This window comes from Chelonoidis abingdonii, chromosome 14, assembly GCF_003597395.2.
Source record: "Chelonoidis abingdonii isolate Lonesome George chromosome 14, CheloAbing_2.0, whole genome shotgun sequence".
Classification (NCBI taxonomy): domain Eukaryota; kingdom Metazoa; phylum Chordata; order Testudines; family Testudinidae; genus Chelonoidis; species Chelonoidis abingdonii.
In genome coordinates this window covers 24,040,355-24,055,926 of record NC_133782.1, presented here as the reverse complement: position 1 = coordinate 24,055,926, position 15,572 = coordinate 24,040,355, and the positions used below count along the sequence as shown (strand labels likewise).

At 41.5% G+C, this 15,572-nt stretch overlaps 1 protein-coding gene across 5 annotated transcripts in view; it reads right to left on the bottom strand.

Moving 5' to 3' along the window:
- The window catches only part of PTPRT (protein tyrosine phosphatase receptor type T), a 715,857-nt gene that overhangs the window by 455,136 nt on the left and 245,149 nt on the right, over window positions 1-15,572 (bottom strand). For all 5 annotated transcript variants that reach the window (XM_075072298.1, XM_075072299.1, XM_075072301.1 and 2 more), the window contains exon 3: window positions 8,928-9,199. In XM_075072298.1, the coding sequence (XP_074928399.1) occupies window positions 8,928-9,199 (272 nt within the window). The remainder of the gene's footprint in view (window positions 1-8,927; window positions 9,200-15,572) is intronic.

The window sequence follows — 15,572 nt, the reverse complement described above, 5'->3', positions numbered from 1 at the left end:
AAAAGCTCAAGAAAAGAAAAACAAGCCAATGCAATTTTTAGAGAGAAGAACTGAGTATGTGCAATTTGTGTAGTAAACTGCTAAAGGATGGGGGAGGGCAGAACAGAACTGCTTGGAAACATTCAGATGGTGCAAACAACAAGGATAAGGAGAAATTTAGCATGGTATGGCTGGAATAAGGATAAAGGAAAAAGGAGGCAGAATATCAGTGGCCGTTCAGCTGGCTCTCTGCACAGAGCTAAAGTTCACTCACAAAGAACATTTTTATTGATAGAAAGATAAACTACCCCATTTGGTCAATATTTGGTCTCTATGCACTGGCAACACCCAAGACAGTCAATTAAAGCAAATAGTCAATGGACTTTCTATAATCAAATAGGGTTGGTTTGTGTTGCATCTGGGTTTCCAAAACGTTATTTCTACTCAAGTTTGTCTACTTCCTTTTTTATGGAAGAAAACCCTAAAGTTGTACTACTCCTAGTATACCAAGAACACCCCAAAATTAGACCTTTTGAAATAAAAGTCCTGAAAAGACAGATTCAGCAAAAGCATTGGAAATTGTGTGAAATGGAAGAACAAGGGGGCAAAGGATTTAAGATAAGCAAAGGTCAAGTACTGAATAAAGTCAGGAATGGAATTTAAATACATAGGACAGTAGTTAAGGAACAAACTACCCAAGGTACAGCAGCAACAGGATAAATTGGTAAAACCAGTTACTGAAGAGTTAGGCAAATATCAGAGAAAAACCACATGCTGGGATTACACATGCAGCTTTGAAAAAGGAAAGGGTTCTTCATGAGCCACGTACTTGCTTTCTAGTGCTATAGTGGCATGTAATGGAACCTCTTGCTTATGCTCTTTAAAGTGAGCGAGTTCTTCGAGAAACACATTGCAGCGATCAGGAAGATGATCTGAGAAATTACTGCTGCAGCTCCTTTCAAACTTAGGTTGCAAACTGTAACCTTAATATTGTTTTAATTTTTGAATACACAAGGAAGGAAGGTTCAGTTGGAAAACAGTCTGCCCAAAAAACATCTTAAACCATGTTATCAGCTTCCATACCTTCCACTCAAGGAAATTTCTTCAGAGCCCAGACTTCTCACCTTCAAGAGAATTCTTCTGAGAAAGTTAAGGGCAATGCCTAACCTATCAGTAGCTGGCAAAAGCAAATGCTAGACTACAAAAGCTTCTGTTCACTACTGTTGACTATCCAATGTGTAATGTAATGTCCTTTATGGCATACTGGACTGACACTGGACTGAGACAGATGGCTCAGGGCAACCACTGCTAACTAAGTTAGTAGATGAGAATCAGCCCCACACATTCTGCCCTCGGCCCCATGTTTTCCACCCCTCTCAATTATCTGAATCTGCAGAACAGTTGTAGGCAAGTCTGCTTCAGAAGACGTCTCACTCTCTGCCTGCTTGCCACCCTGAACTCTTCATGCTCTCATTTCTTCCATCAAGCCAAGCTCACAGAACTTCCTTCTCCCTTTGCATTGCACCAACCTAGACTCCAGCACCATGACAGCAGACCACATTTTCTGGGAGGCAGAGAATAGGGGCTCAGGGCCTGGAAGAAGCTGAGATGTATGCTAATTTAAAGGCCCAATTCTATATATGTGACATGTTTTACTCCAATGGGACTCCTTACTCATTCTGAAAGTTGCAGATTTTGGCCCTTAATACTGTTTTGCATTTTAACAAACTGCTCAAAGCTTAACAGGGAAACAGAGAAAATGCAAAGCTTTACACTTTTGGAACCTTCTTAAACACCTTTGAGAATAGTAAAATCCAAGCCATTTCATATTTCTTTCCCAACAAACAACCCTTACATGTTACTGCTACTTTATACAAACAGTATCTGTTTTAGCAAAGTAGCCTGCTTCATCTGTTGTACTACAACTGTTTTCTTAAGGCACAGATCAATAATGTTCCTTGCTGTACATCACACTAGCTTTTACTGGCAGACTCCAATACTGCACTTGGTGCATTCTGGAACTTAGCTCATCTTTATGGCACACAATAATTCAGTGATTACATGTATAAACTCTCTCCCAGTCCTCTTACCACTTTTCCTCACTATGCTAAACACCTATTCAGGCTGGGAATCCCAGTGTGACAAATTATGGGGTAGCCATTATAAATCTCCACCATCCATATTTTATATATATGTCTCAACAGAATGTATAACTGGATAACTCATGTGAATCTTGTGCAGGATTCCCAGCATTGCAAACATGACCTCAGGAAATTGGCTTGGTTACCAGTATTCAGATAGCCAGACTCTCTATAGCTTTGAGTAGTAGCTGAAGCTTCCTGGGAGGGTCAGGCACAAGGCAGATGTGTCTAGATATTTATTTCTTAACAGTGGGATTTTGAAAAGCATCTAGAAGAGTTAGATGCCCAATTTCCCAGCCTAACAACACAACACTGTTCCTGCTAATGACTCCAGAGGCTCATCTGTGCATCAAGAACATCCTCCACATTTTGTCCGACACAAATTCTTTGTTTTGATGTGGAGACAAATTTTCCTGGTTGTCCATTACTTTTGAAACACTATCTTAAGAGTTCATTGTGAAACACTGGACATGCTTCCAGGCCTCAGTGAATCAGTCTGCATTTCTCTGGCATTCACTACTAGATTAAAATTGACAGTAGGATGTAAAGGCTTTTAAACCAGGAATATTTCTATGGCTCAGGATCAAGATGTGCCACTTCCTGACAATTGAGAGATGAGGAGCCCACCAGGCATCCAGGTACCCAGATTACAGCCATCTTTGAGTTCAGTCTACCCGTAGCCTCAGGTGTTCCATGAGGTCACCAACAAGAGTGAATGGGGACAAAGTTTCTCGCTTCGTCGTTTTAAATACACAAATTTCCCTCAGTCTATTCTCCACTGTCTTGGTTGAATGTAGCAAGACCTGAGATGACCATTGGTTTATAGGCCATCAGATGGAGACAGTTTGTACAGTTAGAGACTGGTGAATCTGTCAGGTTTAAAAGCTATCCTTAGAAAAATGAAAGTTTGAGCAGAGTGGGAACGTCTGGAAGGACCAACCACCAGGAAAAAAAAAAAAAAAAAAAAAAAAAAAGGACAAGAACCAAAGTGCTGGAAGGGAAGAAGTCACTATGGCTCAGATTTTTTTTTTTTTAATCCCATCCAGTTATTAAAAGTGGAGGAAGAAAGTCCACTCAGCTATGAAATGTTATCTACTGTAATTCCTATCCCATTTGTTCCTCTGATCAGCAATTTATGTACCTCTCCTACAATGTGTAGTGGGCAGTTCCCTGCCATTCCCTTTTTCCTCTGATAGAACAGTAAAAGTGACCTGCATGAAAAGAAAGTGCACTCATTTACTGAATTAAGGCCAAGAAAGTGCATAGAAAGGAGTTTGGAACAAGCCGTATGATGGTGCAGTAAACAGGTGGCTGCAAAATTAATGGAGTAAAATATAATTGAAATCAACTATAATGAGTTTCTCCTGGAAAAGTCAGCAAGAGTCCAAAGCATGGCATGCACATTCCTAATAAAGTTTCATTCACTTAGCCCCTAAAGTGGCATATTAGTGCTTCTGTGTAAATAAAATTGCAGTGGTCCCTCTGCACAGCACAGCTACTCCCTGATCTCACAAGCCAGCTGACTCCCAACTTCCCACCAGACAGCACTGCAGCTGCTCTCTACATCTGCCTTCCTTCTTTGGATGAACAATTTCTTCAAGCTAAATAGTCCTGAACCACCCACCTCCCTTCTTCCTCTAGGGAACCATTCCAGAAGAGTAGAGTGCTACCTGCACTGAGTATTTAGAATTTATCTGCTGCTTACAAATAGTCCTCTTGTTGTGAAATCCGGCTTAGATGACTGAAGCCCAGCCTCTGTTTGGGAAAGACTAACAATGAGACAACCACTATGACATTGCAGCCACATCTGGACTTGATCGACATTTCTAACATCTTTCACTCAGGCAACATGTTGATGTCACTGAAAAACCCCTGATTAACGGTTAACGACATCTGGTGGCAGCAAACAAAAAATCATGGCAAACTACATTAAATCCCCCAGTAGCCTTGGATACACTCAGATGTTGGCAACAAGATAGTAGCTTCTGGTGGGGATGCTCTTGAATGAGCGCTCAGCACTATATGAAAGGGCCGTGATCCAGATTAGGCTACTGTCATATTCTCCTATTTGAGTGAAATTGATTCAGGAACTTGAACAGCAGCAGAACGAGACTGTTCGCTTCCTCCTTGTGCTAGGAGTGCCCACTGTTATGTCCACAATCTGCATGGAATGCTGGAAGGTCAAAGCATGTAGTTTCAGTTCAGGATTGGTATATGAAGCACCTCACAGTCTAAGACTTAAGAAACTTGACTATTCTTCCCTAGCGCTAATTCCTTTGCCCATTTGAGGCTGACTGCTGGGAAGGGTCTGTTCTTACTCTTTTCAGAAACCAGGACTGGGACAGGATGCAATGGGTTTGCTGCTCTTAGCCCTGTTCCCAGTGGACAGGCGTCCATACCACAGAAATCACCATCATTGGCACTCACTGGAATTCAGATGGGCTAACTTTCATTCAGCATGCCCTCCAATCTGAAAGGGGCCTGGGCTTTTAAACTAACAGGACTATCAATCTTGGTGCAGGCTGGTGCAGTTCCAGCGGATGTAGTTCTGACCTACTTCCCGCTCTTGGGGAAAGGGAGAAGAGCTTGAGACACCAGAGAGGAAGTTACTCTAAGACTCAGGGAAGGAGTCAGCCAGGCAGCAGAGGCAAAACTGTGCCACAAACAGCCCTTACTCTAAACATATTCCAATTTATTTAGCAAGTTTGCAAGATGGCAAAAATTGATCCAAAGATGCCCTATTAGATGCCAAGCTGCTGGTGTTAAGTTCAACTCAGTAACTCCAGCAGGGGAAGGGAGGACTCAGAAGAAAAAGCAAACAGATGGAGAGCCCACTCAGATTAGGAATCTGGGCCAAGCTTTCAAAAACAGAGCAACCACCCAAATGCAAAGGTGAGTGAACAAATGTCAAGCACTCTTGCTCATGCAGTCAGTTGAGGTGCATGGGCAGACTGGGTTAAGTATGTGCAGATAGTTAGTTAAATGTCTAGATAAATGTCATGTATATTTACCCATTTTTATGCAGAGCCATGGTAAATGCAGGTGGAAGGGTTTACACATCCTTATTCTCAGAACACATCAGTGCTGACCACCAACTGGCTCAATAAAGCCCTCCCTTCAGAAGCTGAAAGCCTTCTAGAAGCAAGAGTGTTGAAGAAATTCATGGAGGATAGGTCCATCAATTCATGGATAGGTCCATCAATGGCTATTAGCCAGGATGGGCAGGAATGGTGTCCCTAGCCTTTGTTTGCCGGAAGCTAGGAATGAGCGGCAGAGGATGGATCACTTGATGATTACTTGTTCTGTTCATTTCCTCTGGGGCACCTGGCAGCGGCCAATGTCGGAAGACAGGATACTGGGCTAGATGGACCTTTGGTCTGACTCAGTAGGGCCATTCTTATGTTCTTAAGAAAGCAGCATGCTTCAAGATGCCTGGAGGCTCCCACCATACAAAATCACCACATACAAGCCCAGTTCTAAAACTAAGGGTACGTCTACACTACAGGATTATTCCAATTTTACATAAAATTTTTGTAAAACAGTTTGTATAAAGTCAAGTGCACGCAGCCACACAAAGCACAGTAATTCAGCGGTGTGCATCCACGTACCGCGTCAATTTCTGGAGCACTGCATTGTGGATAGCTATCCAGTAGCTATCCCATAGTTCCCGCAGTCTCCCACACCCCTTAGAATTCTGGGTTGAGAGCCCAATGCATGATGGTGCAAAAACAGTGTGAAAGCAACGGCAGACAATCATTTTGTGCCCTTTTCCCTGGATTCCTCTGGTAGACGCCATAGCATGGCAACCATGGAGCCTGTTTTGCCTTTTGTCACTGTCACCGTATGTGTATTGGATGTTGCTGACAGAGGCGGTACTGAAGTGCTACACAGCAGCATTCATTTGCCTTTGCAAGGTAGCAGAAACAGTTACCAGTCATTCTGTACTGTCTGCTATGTCATTGTAAATTGGCGATGAGATGATGGTTATCAGTCGTTCTGCACCGTCTGCTGCTGTCATGGGTGCTCCTGGCTGGCCTCACTGAGGTCGGCTGGGGGCGCATGGACAAAAATGGGAATGACTCCCAGTCATACCCTCCTTTATGTTTATCTAAAAATAGAGTTCATCTTGCCTAGAATATGGGGCAAGTGTACTAGAGAACCATGTATCAGAGAACCAGAGAGACAGCCTGCTCCATGTCAGATCCCGCAGAAAATGATGAGCTAGCATAGCATTTGAGGGTCCCTCGCAACAACCCTACCGTTGCTTTCCCTTCTCCCCAAACTCCTGGGCTACCATGGCAGTGTCCCCCCATTTGTGTGATGAAGGAATAAAGAATGCAGGAATAAAAAACACTGTTTTTAGTGAGATAAAATAAGGGGAGGCAACCTCCAGCTACTATGATAATCCAGGCAGGACATTAAACGGTGGGGAGAGGAGCCCAGCATCCCACTGCTACAATAGTCCAGGCAGTACAGAATCTTTTCTTAGACATGAAAGTAGGGCTGATGGAGCTCAGCCCCCAGTTCTATGATGAGGACGGTTACCAGCCATTCTGCTACCATCTGCGGGATAACGGAGTCATTCTTATTTTTACCCAGGCGCCCCCGCGACCTTCACTGAGGCCAGCCAGGAGCACCCATGACAACAGCAGACAGTACAGAACGACTGATAACCTCATCTCATTGCCAATTTTACAATGGCTAGCAGACAGTACAGAATGACTGTAACCATCTCTGCTACCTGCAAAGCGCAATGAATGCTGCTGTGTAGCGACTTCATACCGCCTCTGTCACGACAATTCAATACACTTACGGTGACAGTGACAAAAAGCAAACAGGCTCATGGTTGCCATGCTATGGCGTCTGCCAGAGCAATCAGGAATAAGGGCACGAAATGATTTCTGCTGTTGCTTTCACGAGGAAGAATGAGTGTGACGACATTTACCCAGATCACCTGCGACACTGTTTTTGCAACATCATGCATTGTGATTCAACCAGAATTCCAATGGTGGGAAGGACTGCGGGAACGAGGACAGCTATCAGTCCTTTTGTAACGTACCGTCTGCACCCGGGGAAGTAGGGAGAGATGCTGTTGTCAGTGCTCGCAGCACTGCATCTACCAGCAGCATACAATAGACATGGGTGACATTGAAAAAGTCAACGAAAACGATTTTTTCCCTTTCTTCGGGGGCAGGGGGAAGGGGAATAAATGGACGAGATTACCCCGAATCACCTGACAATGTGTTTGATCCTACAGGCATTGGAGCTCAGCCAAAGCAAATGCTTTTCGGAGATGTGGGAGACTGCAGGGACTGTGGATAGCTCGAGTCCTCAGTACCCCCTCCCTCCTCCATGAGAGTCCATTTGATTCTTTGGCTTTCCGTTACGCTTGTCACATAGCACTGTGCTGGTGGACTCTGTATCACAGCCTGGAGATTTTTTCAAATACTTTGGCATTTTGTCTCTGTAACGAGCTCAGATAAACAGATTTTCCTCATACAGCGATCAGATCCATATCTCCCGTACGGTCATGCTGGAGCTCTTTGGATTCGACTGCATCGCCACCGTGCTGATCAGACTCCACGCTGGCAAACAGGAAATGAAATTCAAAAGTTGCAGGGCTTTTCCTGTCTACCTGCCAGTGCATCTCGAGTTCAATTCTTCTAGAGCAGTCACATGGTGCACTGTGGGATACTGCCCAGAGGCCAATACTGTCGATTTGCGGCCACACTAACCCTAATCCGACATGGCAATACCAATTTAAGCACTACTCCTCTCATCGGGAGGAGTACAGAAACCAGTTTAAAGAGCCTTTTATATCGATATTAAGAGCCTCGTTGTGTGGACGGGTGCAGGGTTAAATCAGTTAAACACTGCTAAATTCGGTTTAAACGCAGAGTGTAGACCAGGCCTAAGACTCTCTACTTGTATAAGCACCACTCGTAAGAGGATATCAAAGCATATCAGCTATCAGCAAAGGAAGTCTCACAGCACTAATTGGGTAGGTAAATGTTTACCCCCATTTTACAGATGGGGAAACTAAGGCAAAGAGGTTGCCCCAAAGAGATTCAGAAAGAGACCAAGGAGCAGAGGCAGGACCAGGATCTAGGAATCCTGTCCCTCAATCAGACAGCTAGCATAAACTGCCTCTTGCCAGCAGGTCCCATCAATCTCTCCCCTCATGTCTGCATGCAGTGTTGCAGAGCTTTTTCTCCTCTAGTGCCACCTTTAGGCCATCTGCCTTTACATGCCAGTCATCTCTCTAGCTGAAAAGTGGATATCTCAGCTCATTTCCAAGGCAACAAAATGTCCAGGTGTAGTCCCAAAGACTCATTAACTATCCTTTGGACCCTGTGTTCATCCTCTTGCCTTTCTCCAGCTCTGCTATTGAGTATTGCTCTGCCCAGCTCAAGTCTTCCTGAGGCCTCCAGCACCTTACTCCTTCACGGGACTGAGCAAGCCAGTCAGCCAGAAGCTTCTCTCTGCTTGATTCTCAACCTATTTGCAAGGCCCAGATGCCTGTTATTACCTGATCCTTCCCTAGTCCCACCTCCCCTGACTGACAAGAAACTACCTCATTACCACCCAGGTGAAGTGAATGACTAACTGGAATTTCAACCCTTTCTTGCCTGTGATGGGGGAGCTCATGACATATTGTAACAATTGCTCCAGTATTGTATAGGAAAAAAACTCAAGTATTGTTATTTCAGAACTAACATTCATGACCTCCTTGGCTAACAATAGCTCAGCCCCAAACTCAGAGCAACAGAGCAAATCTTTGGTGGAGGAAATATTACAAACACATACCTGATAAAAGTGTGGCCAGAATGTACTGATGGCAAGTTCTGCCTTCACCCAACCTTCAGTAACAATCCCCGACACATTCCAGATGGGGTTGCCCTGTGGTCCACCATTAACCTTCACGTAGACATTCAAGGAGCCAGGGCTGGAGCGGTCTCTGCTAGACAGGTAGTAGTGAAAGTCGATGCAGTGAGTATCATTTTCCTTCAAGGTGGGCAACAGCAAGTGAGCTTTCTGCCCAGATGCCCGTCCAGAGCTATTCACCATCATGAAGGAACCTAAAGAGAAAGAAGGGAAAAGGGGAAGGGAAGAGAAGAGGAGTTTTGGTTTTAGGTTTTCAGAGCAATTGTATCAGAAAAGTAAATGACTCTACATAATCCACAGCAGTCAGAAAACAAAATGTTCATTTCATGGAGCCGAAGCCCCCTATTTTATGGATATTAAACTTACCAGGTAGAGATACAAGTAGATTTTGGGCCTGCTAACACCGGAGTATTATAAGAGTTCTTATTTTTGAATTTTCTTCTGTGAATCTCATTTTATATAACGGGAGACGAAAATATTCCTTCTGAGTTAAAATTAACATACATCTTTTTGGTCCAGGTTTCATGTATAGGGACTTACCAAATTCATGGCCATGAAAAAATCATCATGGACCATGAAATATGGACTCCCCCATGAAATCTGGCAATTGTAAGTGGGTCACAGTATTGCTACCCTTATTTCTGCGCTGCCTTCAGAGCTGGGCTGCTGGAGAGTGGCCACTGCTGGATGGGCATCCAGCTCTGAAAGCAGTGACACCACTAGCAGCCACACAGAAGTAAGGGTGGCAATGCCACAACCTCCCAAAAATAGCCCTGCAAATGCCCCACAACCTCTGTTTGGGTCGGGACTGCCACAGTTACAGAATTGTGAAATTTCAGATTTAAATATCTGAAACTGTGAAATTTAAGATTTTTTTAAATCCTATGAACATGAAATTTACCAAAATGGACCATGAATTTGGTAGTGCCACATTCATGTAGTAACTAGCCCTACACAATGTGTGTACACCCTTACATACCTGGCTCCCCCTATGACATGCCCAATATAAAAGGATGCAGTGGGTGAGGCCCCCAGTTGCCATAAATCAGTGTAGCACCATTGCAGACCTGTGCCACCTTACACCAGCATAAGATCCAACCCAACATCTCTGCATAGTAAGCCTCTAAACACACTCCCTGCATTAACAGCACCTCTGGTTGCCAGAGTCCAGAAGAAATAAATGTGTGAGTGTAACAGTGACAGCCCAGCTAGAAACAATGCAATAGGGACAGTTAAATCACTCGTGGGAGGAACTGGACACAAGTGGCATTCAGAATGAAAATTCTGAGTGGGAGGTGGGATAAGATTAGAAGGGATTAATGAGCTTGTTTACCCTGGAGCTTACCTTATATAAACACCACAGCAGTGGGTGTTGAGGAACCCACAGCTTGCTACACCAAGCATTTTATTTTGAGACACATTGGTTTTAAACTTGTCTCTTCACAGATGCATCAAGGTGACAAAACACATTAGCAATGAGAAAGCCGTTAAGGGAGTTATTTGGTTCGATTCTATTCAAAGAATTGCCTTTCGGTGTGGGCACATGCAGGAAAATTGGATAAAAACTATTGAGAGGAGGAAAAAAGAAATCTGTGTTTCAGCAGCCAGGCATGATAATTTTTAGTCAAACGCAACCCTCTTGACATTCTCAGTTCTGATACTGCTGCCAAGTCATGCTACAAATGTATTTCTCTGCTGGCCTTTTGCAGTTCACAGAAGATTGAGTTTGGAAAGGCTCACTTCAGTTCTAACCTATAGAAGTTCCCTTTTCCTTTCTAAACTACGCTGCAACAGTGTGACAGACACCCAGATGAGCCAGATAAACATTTTGATCAAGTCTGCTCGGTGAACAGGCATATGCTATAAATTTATAATCAACGGACACTGGTAGCATTCTCCCACAAAACCCTCTGCCCCCACGCCACTATGTTCATATGCAGTCTCTCTCTCTCTCTGTCTCAATAAAAGGATCAAGAGAGGCAAGGATGCAGAAGGAAGTAAGTCTTTTATACTAAAGGAGGAAAAACAAGTCTCTTGAGACTTTAAGAAATTCAACCACAATGTAAGCAAAGATGAGAAAACGATTGCACTGAGCAACAAGAAAAGTGACAGGCAGATCCTTTCAGGACCATTCTAACCTACATCTCAAGGTGGTAGAAATAGAAACGGATGTTACCCAAGAAACTTCAAACTCAAGCACCCTTGGACTTTCAGAAGCTTTAGATCTGAATCCAAACTTTGCAGCTGATCCCTCTCTACAATCGCAAGACCATGCCAAAGCACAAGGTCAAATGCTGGGATTTTAAAAAGTGTTCACTGTTGACCCAGTTCTGCTCCCACCAAATGTAATAGTAAACAGGCTGGATAAAAATCCATAATTAAAAAAAAAATCAAATCTTATTTATTTAAATCAGATAGTTTTTTTTCTCAAAAAGCATCTAAAGATAGTTTTAATTAAGATACATTATAGCTCAAAGATATCTCATCATGGAATAGGGATTATAAATTTTAATTCTATAGTATGAGACAATCTATTCATGTAATGTTTAAGAAAAGTTTTGTAAATGTGTTCCAATAGTTCATGGATTAGAGATCCAATCTTATGGGGGTTCCAGGGGCTTTTGTACAGATTATTTAGGTTAATCTTTCTATCCACCCAATGGGATTCAGTGCTCAGTCTAGAAGATATCATCAGAGATGCTTAGTTTTGCAGTTCTCAAACTGTAGATTTGTGTCTCCAGAGATAACATGCTTGTTAACAGCAAAACAATGTTTTCAAATAAAATGAATAAATAATATATAGAGGTGAGAAATAACAGACTTCAACTCTATTGTCTCTCAGCAAATTTGTGTACACAGAGTCAATCTCTTACCTCTCTCTGAAAGTGCAAAGTTTCAGAAAGTTCAAAGAACAGAAGATGGTTGGGGGTGGAATAGATCTGGACAAGGAGTAGAAGTCTGGAGATAAATGTGAGAAGGGAGGGACAGACAGTAGCAACAAAAGTGAAACTGTTTGAGCAGCATACTCTAGAAGTCTTGAGGTCTTTCTGAGTGTAGCCTTCATTGATTTGAGATCTACCATACCATTCTCTCACTAGAAGGGAAAACTTATAATGTCAGCATCCGTAAAAGAGACCCAGTTTGGGAATATTTTAATGATGTTCCTCTACCTGTGGGTAAGACAGGCATGTGTGCAAAATGCAAACAGTGCAACAAAGAAACGTAAGGCCATGTTACCCATATGAAACAATGTCATGAGAAGTGTTCCTTCTCAGGAGGAAGCTGTGCTGAAAATGATGAAAGGAACAGGTCAGAACATGCAGGATCTTCAGGCTGGTAAACTTTTTTATTTCATACTTTTTCTTAAGGACTGCCTGCCTGTCTTCCTTCTGGACTATTCTTGAATTCTCATGTTTGAGCAAAAAACATAGTTGTTACTCTGTGGTACTATCATTTTAGATGCAGTTATGATAAGAAAATAAATAGCTGAAATAGGCAGATCTTCCTTTTACTATTTCACTTTTAAAGTAGTACTGAGTGTCAGTGAATGCAATGAGTAATACTAAATGAGCAGTGTGGTAATAATAATTAAATAACTGCATTGACTTATTTTGTTTAGGAGAATCCGTCCTCAACATACAGGATTCTGAAGACTATCTACCTTCAAGATCACCATCATTTTCTATAGTTTCAGAGTTATCTGTCAAAGACAGTGTTTCAGTCACATCATGTATGTCACATAGTCACATCCGACGAAGTGGGTATTCACCCACAAAAGCTCATGCTACAATACATCTATAAGGTGCCACAGGACTCTTTGCTGCTTTTACAGATCCAGACTAACATGGCTACCCCTCTGATACTTGACATAGTCACAGTATATCACCTGTATCAAAAAGAAAAAAAAATCTCCAACATCCAGAAATAACCATAGATACGTTTGTGATAAGAACCAGCAGATTACAAAAAATGGTAATTGATGAAAAAATTGCCTGGTTTGTTTATGCAAAAACTCTTCTTTCCTTGTGATTGAGAACCCAAGCTTCATTAACATGGTTCAGTCATTAAGACCAGGATAGAGTCCACCCAACAGAGCAGATGTCACAGGCAAATTGCTGGATAAAGTATATGAAAGAAAAATTGAGCAGTGTGCAAAAGATCTAGAGAGTGAAATTGTTCACCTGAGTCTTGATGGGTGGAGCAGTGTCCACAATGCTCCTGTTGTATGCGCTTGTGTGATAACCAAAGAAGGGAATGTCTTCCTTACAGAAACAATTGACAGATCAGGAAATGCACACATAGCAGAAAACTTACAAAAAGTAAAGCTATAACAAACTGTGGGAAAAAATTAAATGTCTAGTATGCAGTTTGGTCACAGACAATGCTGCAAATGTATCTAAGATGAGAAGAAATTTAGAAGAGAGTCTCAAGCTAATAACATACGGTTGCAGTGCTCATTTGATACACCTCCTAGCCTATAGACTTCAGTGTTCCAGAAATAAAGGCTAATATTGATGAAAATGCAAAATGCTTCCATAAAAACCACTTTGCAGCAGCTGCTCTGAAAAAGGTGAGAGGAACCAAGCTCACTCTCCCACAAGACATGCGATGGAACTCAGTAGTGGACTGTTTTGAGCAGTATATCAAGAATTGGCCTAACTTGATGACAGTTTGTGAACAAAATGAAGAAAAAATAGATGGCACTATCACAGACAAAGTTCTCAACATTGGGCTTAAGAGAAATGCTATACACGTGCTGAGTACCCTGAAGCTTATTTCTGTAGCCTTGAACAAAGTGCAGGGCAACTGCTGTTTTATTGCTGACACTGTTGAAATTTGGAAGGAACTGAGTGAGATCTTAAAAAGAGAAATAGTCAATGACAGAGTTAAATTACAAGCATTAAAAAAAACCAAATGGGACAAGCACTATCTCCAGCTCATTTTTTTGCAGATATTCTCAGTACTCGGTACAGGGGTCAAACCTTAACTGCTGAAGAAGAGGAGCTGGCTATGACATGGACATCCAGCAACCATCCCTTCATAATGCCAAATATAATAGACTTCAGAGCTAAAGGTGAATCATTCAAGAACTATATGTTTGCTGATGATGTTTTAAAGAAAGTCATACCAGTGAACTGGTGGAAATCACTTAAGCACTTGGATTCAGAGACTGTTGAAGTGATAATCTCACTTTTAACAGCAGTAGCTTCTTCTGCTGGTGTAGAAAGAATATTTTCTTCCTTTGGACTAATTCATTCCAAATTGAGAAATCGTTTGGGACCTGAAAAAGCAGGAAAGCTTGTTTTTCTTTTCCAGATTATGAACAAACAGGAAAATGAAGGTAAAGATGACAGAGTTGGCTGCAGAAACTAATATTTTAAGTTTCTCATGTTGACCTGGCTGACATAGTGAATTTACTTTTTTTTTTTTTTAATATTTCATTTAACCATTTTAGTTAAAAACAATTTTAACAAAAACAAATCTGATTTTAAAAACTTGAACGTTTGACTACATTCAAAAATTCATATGCTTGTTTTGTTAAAATATTATATGTTTGCTGTTGAAGAAAAAAATCCAGAATACATAATATTGTTGTTTTAGTTAAATAAAACAATTTAAATGTATGTCTGGTGATGTTCTCCTCCTAATACAGCATGGCAAGAAAATCCTCCAAATAGTAATGATAACTTGTTGAATTGGAGATAGTTCACCTCCCAACGGCTTCATAAATATCTGTTTCAATTACCTTTGGTAAATGAAATAATCAAACAATCATTCATTTTCTGATATAGCTAAAAAACTGATCTGAAAAGTTTTCAAAATAAATCACTTAAAAATGTATACTGTGTATCTTCTAAAAATGAAACCTACATCTATCTATCTCTAAGTTGTGAAGAATATATGTTAAGGTTATAGCAACCAACAATAATGCACTTTTATGTAGAAATCCATGATTAAGCTCAGTCTTCATGACTAGTGATTTAAATCATGATTTAAATCAATTTGATTTAAATCATATCCACCCTGAGAGTAAATCTCTCATTGACTGAAATGAGAGCAGAATGAAGCCAATGCTGAATCCCTTTGAAAATCCCACTCAAACAATCCTATATTTGGGGAAGTTTAAACCTGGATTCAAGCTTCGTGACTTGGGCTCATCCATGGCTAGGAGACACGACACTGATCAGAGGTCAGAGAAACACAGAAGGAACTAACACGTAGGACATACAAGCCACATTGTTCAACAAATCACTGAAAGACATACAGCTACAATGGTATAAAAACCATAACTAAAAACGGTATTAATCTTAGGTAAAACTGGCAAGTGTTTGTTTTGTTTTTTTAACTTGACCACTGTATATTTGATTGTGAAAATAAAAATCATACCTATCCACACTCCCAGTTTTATACTTTCTTGTGGGAAATTAAACATCTTAAGACAGCAACAAAAATATGTAGTGAACTGTACACCAAAAGCTCAAGAAAAAGTTTTGTGTGTGGTGCAAAAGAACAGGTCTTCATACTTATCAGACATAAGAGTGTTTGTTAAACCAGCTTGAACTTAAT